The sequence below is a fragment of the Aspergillus tanneri genome (genome assembly GCF_003426965.1).
Source record: "Aspergillus tanneri strain NIH1004 chromosome Unknown AapTan_2_pilon_pilon_pilon, whole genome shotgun sequence".
Taxonomy (NCBI): Eukaryota; Fungi; Ascomycota; class Eurotiomycetes; order Eurotiales; family Aspergillaceae; genus Aspergillus; species Aspergillus tanneri.
In genome coordinates, this window is record NW_022984629.1 from 5,545,810 (window position 1) to 5,560,775 (window position 14,966).

The following is a 14,966-nucleotide window of genomic DNA, read 5'->3' on the forward strand; positions in this document are numbered from 1 at the left end:
AGAAGATAGGTTTTTTTTTTTTTTTTTTTTTAATAAAAAAAAAAAAAAAAAAAAAAAAACCTATCTTCTCCCCTCCTCCCATTCACCCCTCTTCTCAATGCACCATCGAAGCTCAGAGCCGGGCCCCTCCGACCCCTCAGGCAGTAGGCTGCTTATAGCAGCACCTCACTGCCATCATCAGGGTCGAACTCCCCTTCCAACCCCCCGGCCATGAGCTCGGCCACTATCTTCCTGCGCAGCAACCCAATATCGGCCGCGCAGTAAGATAGCGGCTCGAGCCCTATGGCCACCGCTTTCGCGGTAGACAACAAGAACGCGCCGCAATCGCTCCCGTTGTCTTGTTGTGGGGAGTTGGAGGGGAGTACTGTCCACTCCTCCTCTTGGTAGAGGGGCCCCAGCTCTGACTTCAGCCATTCTTTGACAACCCCCACATGACGAAGTGATAACGACCCAAGTGAGTCAAAATGTTCGATGGTGCGTTGAGAAGGCTGAACAACGATGAGAGTCCAATGAGAACTGTTATGGACCGGAATAAATACGGTATCAACGTCAAGTAAAGATTCGCCTCCAATTTTGGCACGAGATGCCCACCGACGTACGCTCTGATAGCCTTTATCGCGTAGATTCGAAAAGAAGAACGAGTTGAATGCATGGAAACGAGGTTTATCATGACGACCTGCATTTCCGTTCGTGCGGCGCAAGTAGTCAACAATCAAGGCAAGATACGAGTTAATCACTTCGTCATTCAACCAAGCAGCAGGTGTGTAGCAAGTAGCAAGATCTTTCTTGGTTAGCGGGTCGCCAGACAATGTTGTCGCTACTTTTCGGCTATTTGACAAAGCCATGGCCTCCGAAACTCGGTTTTCCCAATTATCTGAGAGCGGTCGTACAGCGGGTCCCTCCGGACGATAGCGAGTCTGAGCTTCCTGGCGCCTTTGTTCTTCTTCAATTTGTCTCCATTGGGCGGCATAGATGGACTCTGTCCGACCCTCTGGGATTGGTTTCAGGTGAGGATAAAATAGACTCACGGCAGATACCGCTCTTCCAAAGGGGAACGCATACTGGAGCCACGGGTCGACAGTAGGTTCAGACTCATCGCTGAAGACGCTATCCTCTACGTTGGGAACAATTTCTGGTTCACTGAGTGGAGGTACGTTCTCTTTCTGTTCATCGAACTGTTTCTTTTCGGAAGCAACTTGTTCCGCATTTGGTGAAGTTGGATGAAGGTGTGGAGCAATTTCCGTGGTCAGTGCCGCATCCTCAGTTTCATTAACAAGTGGTTCTTCGAAGCGGACCTTCAGCTTTTTCTTTGCTGCCGGGGATTCAGGCTTAATTGGTGCGCCAGGTTCATTTGATGCATGGTGATCATCCAGAACAGGCTCTTGATTTGCCGGGGGAGACGCTTCCTGCTGAGGACCTTCTATGATGTACCTCCATGCCCGGTGGTGGCGTTCACGTTCAGCTTCAGTGAGTCTTCTGCCGCGGGTGCAGGGTAGCATTCGACGTTCTAAACTCGGGGTCATTGGCTGAACCCATGACCTATTCTGAACACCAGATGTAGCAGAACGTCTACGTTTTGCTTTTGTGACTTTCGAAGATGAGACAGACTGGGAGATGGTCCCTTGCTGATTATTAGCCTGCTTGCCCTTGCACTTGCGCTTGGACTTGTGGGTATTTTTAGGGTTCTTGTCACGTTTTTCAGAGATAGCATCCGATATTCTCTGCAAAGACGGGCCGGCAGTAGAGATCCAAGGCGGAATGTCAAATGACAGCTCTGGGAATGGGAGGTTACCGGCAGTTGCAAGGCCTCTTTCTATGCGCCACTGATTACTGCGGACTCTGTGACGTTGCTCTTCAGGAAGAGAGCGAAGACTTGCACGAGCTGGAGATTCACGGCTTGTAGTGGGAACATGGTGAGACGGACGGCGGCGCCGTCTAAAAAGATTCAATACCTGTTCCACAGGCCTAAACGAGGAAGCAGATACGATGACACCTCGAACACGATTGGCCACCGACCCAACAAGTCCGACGACCTTACCAGTTCCAAGGCACGTGACCCTCCAGGAGGCATGCAAAATGCTCGAGATTTGCTCATTCTGGAGCTGACCATTGTGGTTAATGGCCATGGTTTGCACTTGCTGACTTTGGGTCATTCCCGAGTCAGAAGAAAAACAAGGGTTATCAGCCGTGTCAGATGTAGCAGGAGTAGGGGCAACAGATGCTTCGAAAACGGGAAGGGCGCCGGACATCAAGGCCTGGCCACCAGGAAGATTGATATTCTCGACCGGGAGGAATGTTCTGTCGGTGAAACGTCTGGAATAAGGGGAGGGTGACAGATTCGGCCACTCGCCTGGGATGTGGCTTGGGACGTTATCTCTAGCATGATGTCCACGGGCTATTTCAACAAGGGTGGCCATGCGGCTATCGGAGGGTTTTCGGCGACCAAAATTGAGATGAGCATGGAAGTCACGAGGAGAATCGGGGTGGGTCGAAACGGTACGCTGGTATATGCGGGACGACGGCTCATCTTGAACAGGGACAGTGGCTTCTTCATTCAAAACTTTCTTTAATGCATCGTGAGCCAAGGAAGCAGAGGCAGGAAAACCTTCCTGGCTGACACGCCGGTATTTTGTATGAAGCTGAATATCTGCCTCTGGAGTAGTAGAGTGGCTTGGGTCGTTAGCCACTTCGTCGACTGATCTCTTGCGAGACAGACTCGATTCAGTAGTTGTAACAGAAGTATTCGATTCAAAACTGGATGGCTTGCCATCAAATATCCAAGAAGATTTGTTGGTCTGGAGACTATTGAACGACGAATCACGTGTAGTCGGCCTGAGATATGGGTTCACCATTGATTTTCGGAACAAAGTCTTCAGTCTTTCCTCCGTATCCATGGAATCGATATCGCTTCTGCTAAGAACAGATGGTCTATTTTCATTGGGAGGTAGGGAGACGGAAATCTGAGGCTGGATGACACCAGTGATGGGATTGTAGGTTCGGGACTTTGGAGAAAAACGTTGAAGGGGTCTGATGAAGGGAGTGCGTGTAAGATGGCTGAAAGGCGTACGTGCATTCCCATTCAGTCCAGAAAAGGAAGACGCGGGGAGGTTGTGGGAGAACCCAACATGGCGATGAGGTGGGTAGGTGGTATTCGAATCGGGGACAATGCCCATGGACTGAGAGCTGCTCTGAGCTTTGTCTTCAGCAGGAATGGGACTGATGTCCATTGGATCACAAGGCAAATCAACCATTTCTATAGGAGAATAGTCAGGAGAGACCATGGTCACGTCCTGCATAATGGTGTCATCCGCCGCGGGTTGCTGCTGGGTAGAAAAGACACCAGACATTGCGGATTTTGTAGTTCGATTTGAACCAAAATTAGAACTGTTTGTTGATGAAAAATCAAATCTTAGCAAAGCTGAAAAATGAGAAGAGCGCTGAGCACAAAGAGCTTTTTGAGAATGGAGGTTGGAAAGCAGGCAGATAAGAAGCAAGAGGATGGTGAGAAGAAAGAGAAACAAGAAGAGGGGGGAGAAGATGAAATCAAAACTGAGCGCACCTTCACTGTCCATAGGTAGTTGCTATGGTTCTGTTGGGGGAAAGAACAGTCGCTAGAGTGAATAGAAGCTTCATGGGAGAGCACTAGCAGAAAAGTTGAAGCGCCAGCACTGCCAGAGCAGGTGCGCATTCCCACTCGTCGCGATCTGAGTGAGTAAAAGGGAAGGAGGAAGTCCAGACGCTTGGATTGGGTTAGACCGCGGATCTAGCTTTACGCTTTTCCATTTGCGGGTAGTCACGTGTTCATATCCTAAGGCACGCGTGATTGGCAGCCCACTCCATATAGTTACAATCAGAGTGCAGTCTAGGAGAAGCACATAGGTAGACACATATTCTCCAGATTGTGGAAGTTTGAAGATACATGAGTAATCCATTTCATCCAATTTATATCACTAGCTTCATCACACGTGCTGACTTTATCATACACCTCCCATATAAACCTGCGTTCAAAACTATATGTACAAGAATGTCAACTATGTTACAATGATACTTCGTACAGCCCAACCAGCTGAACCAGAAATCGAAAGGTGCTTAAGATATTCCCCATAACTACCCTGGCTAATTGGCCCCAAGCCCTATACACTCAAATAGAAGAGGCGCCCACTCCATGACTATCCACGCGATTCCTGTTGCGCGGCGATTAGCAGCAATTCCGAGGGAGAGACGATATAGGATATCCTACCAGAATACACAACCAATTTCGTGACCACCTCGACATCATAACGCACGCGCGGTCTCTTGATCTGGGAAAACACCTCATCTTCGTTGGGCTCGGGCTGCAGGTCAGGAAACGGCTCCGTCAGTGGTGGAGCGTGGGAGGGTGAATCGATTGCAGTTGCAATGCGTGGGCTGCCCGTTCCCATCATGTTCTCGTACTCGTGCAATTTCGACTGCTTTCGTGAGAGCGTGGGTTCTCCATCAGTCGCAGTGGAGCCGTTATGGTTGCTCAGTTCAGACACAGGAGTTGGTCGTTTGCCGCTAGACAAGCTCTCTCTTCTGCGTTTCTCGCGATATGCTAATGTCTCGTAGGCATCGGCTTCGGATTGTGGGCCCACCGATACTGCCCGTCGTCTCGGGTGACGGAGGTTCGTAAGGATCGAAGGAATGTCGGAAAAGCTGGGAAGCACCTCATGATCCTTAAGGTGTGCAGGGACTATAGTATACTCACTGTTTGTTGATGGCGTCAATAAAGTGCCGAGCAGAGTGCTTGCAATGTGGGTACACATACGATGCTTTGGTAAAGAACCGTCGGGGAAGTAAAAGGCCAAGCTTTTCCAAGCCACGGAACACCGGAGGAAGAATCCGCAGAAGGAAAGGTTTCATACTGGCTCTCCACGCAAAGAGCAAAAGCACTCCGATCACTAGGCGTAGTCCAGTCTTGAGTAGCCCCAGGTACTCAATACGATATGGGATAGGATTGGCAGCGAAATTCCTACTAGTTAGCGAAACGTGCCAATAAGCTGCTTGAGCCCCTAACAACACTCCTGCAAACGCCACACTGTCATCGAAGCAAGGACAGTCGTCTGCAGGTTCAGGATGGATGCGAACAAGGACCAGAATAATCAACACAACCGCTACCACCTCCTTCTCATGCCCTGCAACCGCGTATTCCTCAATAGCCGGGCCGCACGTGTACTGAATGAAGGCAAGAAGGATTCCTAACAACGACCCCACGACCACGTCGAAGAACCCGTGCATTCCGCAGTACAAGCGACCAAGCACTATAGAGGTGACATAGAGATACGTTATGAATTGTAGGATCATATTGACATGGGGACTCAGGGTTGCGTCGGCGGAATTCAGTAAGTTGAGGGCATACATGGCGACAGAAACAGCATTTGTCGAGTGCGTCGAAGGGAAGCCATATTCTAGGGCAGCGGAACCGGACATAGTGATGCGCTGTAACGGGGGAGATAGCGGACGCGGAAGGCACAGCAAATCTTTGATGAATCCACTGATGAATACACCAGATGCTAACAAATGTACCATTCTATGGGCAAACCTGTTAGCCGATAGGGTCCAGTGTCTCCAAGTTATCGCTCACTGCCAATGTCAGAGCATCATTACCTACCCACGACCTAATCTGTCATATCCACTCCAGAACAAAATCGGCAAGAAGACCATAAAAAAGGTGTGGGTTCCCAAATTGGCCGTAAATGCGAAGTATGAGTCAAAGGCCGGAGTCCGCACCTTCTCCTGTAGCCAGGCGAGATACGGTGTCTCATACCGAACGAGAGGAAGGAGTTTCTGTCGAGGCCAGTACCGCCATGATGGGAGCTGATTCCGATCTTCACCCCAAAAAAAAAAAAGTCAGTATTCTCCATTGCTTAAATACGCTGCAATTAGGAGACACCACGCACAATGATTGAGGCTTCGGAGGCCAGCATCAGGCTTGTCAACCATTGTTGTTGACGGCCGTATCGATCACAAGGAGGATTTGGTTCCAGAGTACCCTACCCCATAGATAGAGACCGAGTCAGATTTTAAGTGACACAACACTGGCGACAATGTCGCCAGATAATCATAGGGAAAGAAGAGGGGGTAGAGCAGAAGGATTCCGCGAACGAACCTTTAGGGGGAAAACGGGACAAAGATCAATGTGGACTAGTTTGCTATAGTTTTCCCGCGGTTCTCCGTATCCTCTCGGTTGATCCTTGGCGGTCAAAGCTGCTCTGTGTTTTCTGTGTGCGTTTTTGCCCCACCGCTTTAGTGTTCTCAGGGCTTGAACTTAAACACTTTCATGTGAGGCCCTTGCAGTAAAGGCTCCTCAGAGTGGCATTACAGAGTATGAACACCTCGTTACTGAAGTAACATCCTGGGTGGACCATATTGTAGAACACTCTTCCTCAACTTAGTTTCGTCTGAACTGGGACTTGTACGGAGTAGAATAGAATAGATCTGAATATCCTTTCTTTTTTTTTTTTTTTTTTTTGAATCAGGGTGGTTTTACCTACCACAACTAGCTATCTATTCCTTTAGCTAATGGATACTGGTTGCCTCCGTATTGTATCTAGAAATTCTAGTATTTTCCGCGCCTTCCTGTTCAAACGGAGAAAGTGTGTTGCTTGTTTGCAATAGCTAACGATGTAGAATATAAACTCGTCTGACAATATCATCATTTCCAAATATATACATGGAGACATAATTATTGAGGGCTAACTGACCAGAAACATTGACAAGTATGATTATGATTAATATGTACACTTAACAAAGGATATAAACAGGCTGGTGTTGATACTCGGGTCCTGCACTTGGGAGTGATATATATCTGCCAGTGGATGAGGATGACAACCATTAACAATGCCAATCTTCCCTCACCTGACCTGATAGGAAAGGCCCTTTACTATCTGTCATAACTTAGTGGCGAATATTACTGTAGCAAGACGGGTCGCGTCATGAAATGTTATTGTATACGGAAGGTGGATGTGAATGCTGCTGTTTTGATCTCCACTTGCTGGGGATAACAATTGCCCTTAGACCAGCTTCTTTAGCATGTTTACTGCTTTCACGGTTGATTGTATGGAAATTTTCTATCGTCCAGAACTAAGTACCAAGATTTTTCATGTCTGTAATTACCGTTAAATCAGTTAGTAGGTACTGCGCTATAAACTCCGTGCTGGCCGTCGACGTCCAAATTGGATTGTCGATTCTACGGGTCAACCCCAACACTAAACAGTTTCCGATTTCAAGATCGGAGGGACTCTGCTAAAAATATGGACCAACGACCGTGACTGGCCCAGGAAGGCGAAGCAAGAGTGCCGAGCGGAGCTCGTGCGTCATCTTGTCGCGGCGTTGCCATGGCAGCCCATCGGCCAGTAAACATCGGTTTCAAGTCAGCTGCGACCACGTTGTTAGAGCAGCCCTGGAAGAGAATCTCGAACCTGGGCCTAGTCTTCACCCCTTTCCTCTTCTTTGTTCCGTTTGTCATCTTGAATTTTCCCTCTCTTCTTCATTATTTTGAGATATCCTCCTCGTCTTCTCTACGCCGCATCGAATCAACTTACGCTTCAACACGGGATAGAGAAAATTAAAGGGGAAATATTCTCCGGAGTGCTATCAACACTGTCTATAATCAATAATAAATCTCCATACGTCTCGCTAGACCGATACTCCTACTCTTCGGGTCCGCTGGACACCACGTTCCCATCAAATTCTCCTATCTCGCCAATATGTCAGGTCAGATGTACGATGATCAACACTATGCAGCCTCGCGGCGTCATTCTCTCGCCACTCCTCCACCTTCAATGACCCCACGACACAGCCGGGGACGAAGCCAGAGCGTCCGAGTAAGCAATGGTACCGTTAGCACAAACACAAGCATTTCAAGTGGACGGGGATCGGAGGCTACGAATATAACTCAACCACCGGCGTATTCGAAAAAGTTTGTGGTTGTTGGTGATGGTGGATGTGGGAAGACATGTCTTCTGATAAGTTACTCGCAAGGGTATTTTCCAGAGGTGGGTATTTTTTTTTCTTTTATTTTTTTTAATTGTGTTGATTCTCTTTACCCGGCCACCGGTCTGACTCGCTGCTAGAAATATGTTCCCACCGTCTTCGAAAATTATATCACACAAACGGTGCATCGCGCATCAGGAAAGACGGTAGAGTTGGCTCTCTGGGATACTGCTGGTCAGGAAGAGTACGATCGCTTGCGTCCTCTCTCGTATCCTGAAACCGACCTATTGTTTGTTTGCTTTGCTATTGATTGTCCTGCTTCGCTGGAGAATGTCATGGACAAAGTATGTCAATCCCTTTTTTTGCCCCGAAAGTGGTGATTTAATTAACGCATGTTTAGTGGTATCCGGAGGTCCTACATTTCTGTCCAACAACGCCGATAATCTTGGTTGGTCTAAAGTCAGATTTACGGAATAAAAGGACGTGCATCGAGCTTTTGAAAACTCAAGGCCTCACACCCGTTACACCAGAGCAGGGCGAGTCCGTCGCTCGGAGAATGAATGCATCATATGTGGAATGTAGTAGTAAGGAGATGCGCGGAGTGGATGGTGTATTCCAACTGGCAGTCGATACCGTGGTATCTCTTGAAGAGGGCTGGAACGATCACCACAGCTATAGTGGCAGCGGCAAGCCTGGTGGAGGACGCGGTGGCGGTGGTGTCGGTCCAAAGAAAGTCAAGAAACGTACCTGCAAGATCTTATAGATCATCTTCTCTGGTATTGTATTCGTTCTCCGTCCTCTCTTAATATTCTGATGTACGCCGAATTAGAAGCCTGGTTGCTTTGGCGGTTTTCTCTGAGACTTGACTTCCCATCATTTGACTCAGACTGTTCTTTGCTCTTTGTTGTACTGGCGGCTTTCTGATGATTTTTATGTCGTTTTATGTCATTATACCTGTTATTGCCCTGATGAATGTTTCCATAAATCACGATCTTCCCAAGCTCTTCTTCTTATTCTTTTTCTTCTCCTTTGCTCTCTCCCTCTCATTTTGCCCCTTCCTACTCTTCTGTCTCCATATCTACTTCCTGAGCCCGGCCTCTGTTCCAACCCTTGATGTCTGTTACGAACCCTGTATGAAGGCCATTCTTCCGCATGCATGGGGTGGGCGTTATTGGCGCAAGCGAAAAATCCCATGTAACTGAATCCAAAAATTGTTTAACTAGCCCATCCTGTGGTACTCGCAACCTGATAATAAACAAGACAAAGTACAAAATCGCACGTAAACCGAACACCCATTAATATGCAATATGTAAAATCAGGTACCGAAACTCTGTTATTCTCAAACAATACCCTATGAATCTTGATCGCGCATCTCGATTTGACCTTCGCCACCACCTTGATGGGTCTCCTTTTGTCTCCCGCCATTCTCATTCTCATGCCCTGGTCGGGCCATGAAGTTCTCGAATTGAGACCAAAGGGCCTCCACAGAGCTGAATTCGTTTCCTACCTGGGCTATATTAATCCAAGCGTACTTAGGACGTGGTAGTCATGTTAGTGGAATACTTACTGCGATAATACTCTCCAGATTCCGGTTTAGTCGGTTGATATTTTGGAGAACTTGTTCCATGCCCTGTTAATCCAATGTGTTAGCTTTGTTTTGTTTAGGATACTTCCACAGTGGCGTGATGCGTGAGTGTGACTGAGGGGCGAAACGAAACTCACCCCTGCAATTTCTCGGACTATTTCTTCTCGTTGCTGTTCGAATACTGTTGGTGTGGAGGATCTTGGCTTCGATGTTGGTGTTGTGGACATATTGCACAGCGTGAAATGACTCCTTCTGGTTTAATTCAAATGTATAGGTACAGAGTATGTGTTGGATCAGAATTGAATGTTACAATTGATCAGGTGTGATCTTAATTTTATGCCTTTTCTAGACAATTACACGCGTGATGCTAGTTGGTTTTGCTTGTCAAGTTATGAGGGGCTGATTACTGATTGGGTATGGCTGCCCTCGTTGCTAACACGTGCCTTTCTGCCATGTTTTATGTTGCTACCGCCTTTGCATGTGATCGTAGCAGATCAGAATCACTGTTTAGCTAGGACTGCGCTAATACGTATACTTGAGTGAGCTGCTGGTTTTTATTGAATTTGCTTATCTCTATTGACCACGACTAGTCTTATCACTTCTGATTATCTAGCCACGTCGTAATGACTTCAAAAGACGACTAGTCTATCCGAAAGTGCTCAGAGACGTTAGTGGATAATAAATGACGCTGATGAGGTCCTTCCTGATCAAAGTGCCTCCGTAATCGCCGTTACGGACCTTCAGAGGGGACAAGATTGTCGTACCAGTAGCACTATCTCATTCGTTCATAACCTGGGGAGTTCAGCCCGAGATCTGCTCTATGACTTAGTGCTTCAAGTATGGGATTTTTCGTGAGCTTCCATGCACAATAGCCTGGCTGGATCGTGTTGCATATATGTATATACTGGGGGTTGAGATTGAATATCGAAGTGCTAGGCACGGTGGATCAGGACTGAGGGTGATGAGACGTGTATCTGAAGGAGCTGGTCATATGTTAGATAAGCAGTCATCTTAGTAACTATTGTTGGAAACCGGCATATATTGGATACAGAGGGTGGTAACTAACTAACCATGCTAACAATCTGACAAAGACACAATGCAAGTGCTGGGATAATGATGCCTAAACCAATAAGAAATGCCAATGAGCATCTAGTCGCGCCGCGAATATTTAGCGTGTCCACGAAATACCCATTGTCTAACAAGGGTTTTAATTAAAGCCTGGATGATGGATTTAGGGTCGCGTTGGGCATCTACGCCAGGTATACAATAAATTATACATCGCCATAGATTTAAGAGAATAAATGGAAAAAGAACTGGATAATAAAATATTCAGATCGCGTGCTTCTTTTGTGTAGTTTACAGCCAGTCATAGCCAAAACCAGGAGGAGATCTCAACAGACAAAAAGGGTATCAAAATCAAAGGCTGCTAAGCCCAGCCAGTCCAGTAAGCAAGCAAGCAATACCGAGTGGTTTCAACCACTGAGACCAGAATCTCCAAACCAAGAGAAATAAATCTAAACGATCTCGCTAATTGTAGGCAACCATCATATCGTATCGCATCGTATCCATAACCGATTTATTCGTAGGCACGTAGCATGTCAGAGTCAGATCAGAGCCAGAGTGAGGTAAGGAGTAGAGAGGTAGACACTGTATCCGACCAAACGTATCATTGACGTAGTAGAAATCGTCATGCCAGGAATTAATTCTTCTTCGGAATAAGAATATTGCTCAGCCGTTTCCAGCGCTGCGGCGGCGAAGACGAGGACTCTCGATCCTTTTCGATGCTTGCCTTCAAGGATGACTGGGTAGAGGAACGCGGTCGGCTAACGAGCGCTTCGTGGGACGCAAGTACATCTTCCAGTCGCACGTCTGAGTCGCTGAATTTCAACTGTGCGGAATCTTCGGGGTAGAGGATCTCGATGAATTTGGACGGCATGTCGTGCATTCTTGATCCTTCGGCTTGGGGTTTGGTCGAGGATAGAGCCGTTTGTTTTTTATTTAATTTTTTGTCCCCCCCTTTTTCTTTTTCGTACAGAGGCACGATCAAGGGACCAGGTTCACGAGTGAGCCCGGACCATGAATGACGATGGATAGTTTGGTAGATGGTTAAGTAGACTGTTGATAAGCGTAGAAGAGGAGTGGATTGCGGATATGGATAAGGGAGAAGTAGCGCGTAGATGAGGAAGAGCGATAAAATTCACGGAGAATAAATCCAGTGGATCAACGGGAAATGAGCGGAGGGGTCGTAAAGGAGGAGCAGACCAGGGTCGGAAATAAAAAACGATGATGCAGGAGCGCTAACGCGGTTTAGTCGGCGGAGTTTGCCGCAAAGGGATGTTAGATAAAGGATCTGTGAGATGATCTGCTGTGATATAGCAGTGAAAGGCTCTGGGAGTTGTCGAATTCGTCGTGGGTTCGAGATGAAGAGAGAGTTGTACGTGGATGTCTTATGATGCCGACGATGCAAGGGAATGACAACAGCCGTTACTTCCCTGCCGTGTCAATCTGTACGGCATGGAACACAACAGAAATAGAATGCCAGGGTATGATACTCTCTGGCATCAGGTCAGCTGTTGAGGAAGAGGCATGGTGGCGCATCCTATGGTGCGCAGTCCTCCGAAATGTGCCCTGAGAGTTGGTGATAGACAGCCCCAGGAAGGATGGGGAGGGATGGGGCTGACGATGGTTCGTCCGTCACCCTGCAGAGTAATAGGTTCTTCAGAAGTTACTCTGGACTAAGTAGATAGGTACTAGTAGATACTATAGTAATTAACAGTAGATCCCCACGACCGAGATGTTGATTTTACTGGAGAGAAATCGAATGGCCCAATCACGGGTTCGAATACGGAGAGCATGACGCTGCGCTGGTGATCATTCTTCTTTGGGGGATTTTTTTCCCCTTTCCTTTCCTTTCTCATTTTTGGCTGTTTTGTTATTCTTGTCCTGTCTTAATAATTATTCCATCCTCCGACCACCTGCCTTATGCATAAGAGAAACCTGCGCGGTGTGAATAGTCACTGCAGTAGAGGCGACTATTAGCATGCACAGGTCCCCACCAGACGAGCATTGCCATCGCAACTATCCAGGGGTGGAAACTGTGTTCTGTAGATATGATAAGAGAGAGTTATACATAGAATCTAGATGCTATTGAGTAGAATTCTTTCCCACCCTTTTGGCCCTAACGATGTTAGGTGCGATGATGTCACTGGCTGGGGAAGGCGTGCCCCTACGACTTACGGAGTAGGTGGTCGTATGCTCCCCGCACAGTTCATGCTCACTCATATTCCCTCCATAACTTTTTTATGCCATTCACCATCCACAACAGATTTAACCATGTCGTCTAACCGTGTTAAGAAGCATGGGCTGACTAACAAAAATCCACCTTCCCCTCCCTTATCCGAGAAGAATGGAGCCGACACAGACGATCGTCCAGAACGGCATGCCAACGCAGCGGTCCCACCGAAGCCCCAGACCGTCGTGCCCACCTCAGTCTCCGACGAGGATGAAGACATACCCGAGGATATTGACCCCGCTGAATATCGCACCCAGTCTCAGCGTGCTGTCTATGCACCCGGGGGCTACAACACCCTCAAATCATACAAAGGACAGGTCTACTCCGGTATGTCTGTGGGGGGATCCCACACCTGGACCTACGAACCAGGGACGTGGAAGGAGACGAAGGAGGAGCCGGATTTATGGAGAATAAACTACCGAACGAATAAACGACGGGCCAAGAATGCCCCCCAGGGCAGCGGTGCCCCTGTTGGTACCGAGTACCATTGGTTTATTGTTGCGCATCAGGTACGGTCTACCGTGTGCTGATTGATGCAGTGCTCTCGGAACCATAGCCACCGAAGTAACTATTGACGGGCATTACTCACGTCGTGCCAGTATGTCAAGAAGATCGATGCCAACACGTACGAAACCGACCTCAGCGGTTACAAGTATAAACTGGCGTATAAATCGGTAGGGTCGAATTCTTGGTCTGTGCCGACGGTGAAGAAGCAGCGTGAACGGGAGGTAGAGCTGCTCGAGGACGCGAAGCAGCGGGTTCAAGGCTTGCCTCCGGTGCTGGCATCGGAGAGGGTTAAAGTCGAGAAGCATGAGAAAGGGCAGCAGAAGTTGGATAGTATGTTTCGCCAGTCTGCAAAGCCAGGTAGCAAGAAGAGGAAAATTGGCGATAGCGGGGAGGAATGAGTGCTATGGACATATTGTAAACTGTAATCTTGCAAAGGAAGGGAGAATAATGTATTGTCTGACTTTTGTCTCGTTTGTATCATTGTGTGGATGCAACCCCTCGTATCTAAAACAACCGAGGAAGTACCGCCCAGCGGTATTTACTGTGTCAACCCCACTTCAGTTTAGTTATTCGAGCGATCTGAAGAAGCCGTGGGCACATCCCACCCTATTTGGTTGTACGATAGGTGGGCGACATGACCTTTTTTTAGATGAATAGAGTCAATTCACACAGAGGAACAATACTTGATGTATCCTGGTAAGAAGACATTAAGGCCATTGCTCAATGCTTCAGACAAGAAGACTTGGATAAAGCCACAAGCTCCAAGAGGGAGAACGAAGACAACCATTTTATCGTGGACTCATGGAGGTGGTGATCAACAAAATCTAGAATGGAAAAATGTCATATGATATAGTATTCTCTATTCGTAGCTCCTCAAGCATTGTTTATAATGACTTGCAGCTGAAAACGGTGCCGTAAACAACATGACTTACCTGTGCAGAATATAGCAGTGTGTAGATTTACCCTGTGGGATTGGCATGCCAGGCACCAGATTGGCTTCCTCTGTTTGTAATAGCCCCTATTGTTGCCACGGCAGAGGATACAGAGTCTGAAACCAAGTAGCAGCATATATGCGAGGTGGGCGTCCAATATTCCAAAAAATCCAAAGGACAGCCTAGCCAGTCAGTTAGAAAGGCCTACGTTTAGCCTATTGATTATTTTTTTTATCAGTTATTCGAACTGCAAGCTGATGATGGTATGGATAGCTGGGTCTCAAGTTCAATCGTGGGGAAACAACGAAAGCAAGATATAATGACGATAGACTGTTCTGTCCAGTTCTGAAGTTGTACAAAGGGATCATCCAAACCACAACGAGATTATTTCTGCAATTGGGAGGCACCAGAGGTGCAGGATGATGAAAAAAGTTGACTGGTATGTGGAATTCACGCCAGAGGAGCCTTGACTAACAGTAATGCAGATATTTCCATCAGTTCTTGGATTCTGATAAGCTTATGTCAGAGGTTGGCAGAATGATTCTGGGTGCTTGTTTCTTTCACTGTGTGCCGTGTTTTCAAGGAGTCATTGTCTTGCTGAGAGTCGTTAAATCACAGTCCTGCTTTAGGATAGTACAGGTCAGTCATCATACCTTTGAATAAAAAGCTTCACTCAATCCATTATGCGTAAAAGACG

At 47.4% G+C, this 14,966-nt stretch overlaps 6 protein-coding genes across 6 annotated transcripts; 2 read left to right on the top strand and 4 right to left on the bottom strand.

Moving 5' to 3' along the window:
• Nucleotides 1-152: 152 nt before the first annotated feature.
• Nucleotides 153-3,347, bottom strand: ATNIH1004_001741 (SUMO protease ULP1; the record flags this gene model as incomplete). Its single annotated transcript, XM_033566436.1, has 1 exon — nt 153-3,347. One exon carries the CDS (start codon nt 3,345-3,347, stop codon nt 153-155), a length of 3,195 nt encoding a protein of 1,064 aa, XP_033432193.1.
• An 822-nt stretch (nt 3,348-4,169) lies between these two features.
• Nucleotides 4,170-5,961, bottom strand: ATNIH1004_001742 (PAP2 domain protein; the record flags this gene model as incomplete). The annotated part of the gene is made up of 4 exons (XM_033566437.1): nt 4,170-4,725; nt 4,787-5,548; nt 5,630-5,846; nt 5,919-5,961. 4 exons carry the CDS (start codon nt 5,959-5,961, stop codon nt 4,170-4,172), a joined length of 1,578 nt encoding a protein of 525 aa, XP_033432194.1.
• A 1,766-nt stretch (nt 5,962-7,727) lies between these two features.
• RHO4 (Rho4-like protein) lies at nt 7,728-8,716 on the top strand (the record flags this gene model as incomplete). Its single annotated transcript, XM_033566438.1, has 3 exons — nt 7,728-8,015; nt 8,094-8,297; nt 8,354-8,716. 3 exons carry the CDS (start codon nt 7,728-7,730, stop codon nt 8,714-8,716), a joined length of 855 nt encoding a protein of 284 aa, XP_033432195.1.
• A 588-nt stretch (nt 8,717-9,304) lies between these two features.
• Nucleotides 9,305-9,765, bottom strand: ATNIH1004_001744 (DASH complex subunit DAD1; the record flags this gene model as incomplete). Its single annotated transcript, XM_033566439.1, has 3 exons — nt 9,305-9,460; nt 9,521-9,583; nt 9,676-9,765. The coding sequence occupies 3 exons, from the start codon at nt 9,763-9,765 to the stop codon at nt 9,305-9,307; spliced, it is 309 nt and encodes a 102-aa protein (XP_033432196.1).
• A 1,472-nt stretch (nt 9,766-11,237) lies between these two features.
• ATNIH1004_001745 (uncharacterized protein) lies at nt 11,238-11,483 on the bottom strand (the record flags this gene model as incomplete). The annotated part of the gene is made up of 1 exon (XM_033566440.1): nt 11,238-11,483. The coding sequence occupies one exon, from the start codon at nt 11,481-11,483 to the stop codon at nt 11,238-11,240; it is 246 nt and encodes an 81-aa protein (XP_033432197.1).
• Nucleotides 11,484-12,871: 1,388 nt separating this feature from the next.
• On the top strand, nt 12,872-13,735 carry ATNIH1004_001746 (uncharacterized protein; the record flags this gene model as incomplete). The annotated part of the gene is made up of 2 exons (XM_033566441.1): nt 12,872-13,339; nt 13,430-13,735. 2 exons carry the CDS (start codon nt 12,872-12,874, stop codon nt 13,733-13,735), a joined length of 774 nt encoding a protein of 257 aa, XP_033432198.1.
• Nucleotides 13,736-14,966: the final 1,231 nt, after the last annotated feature.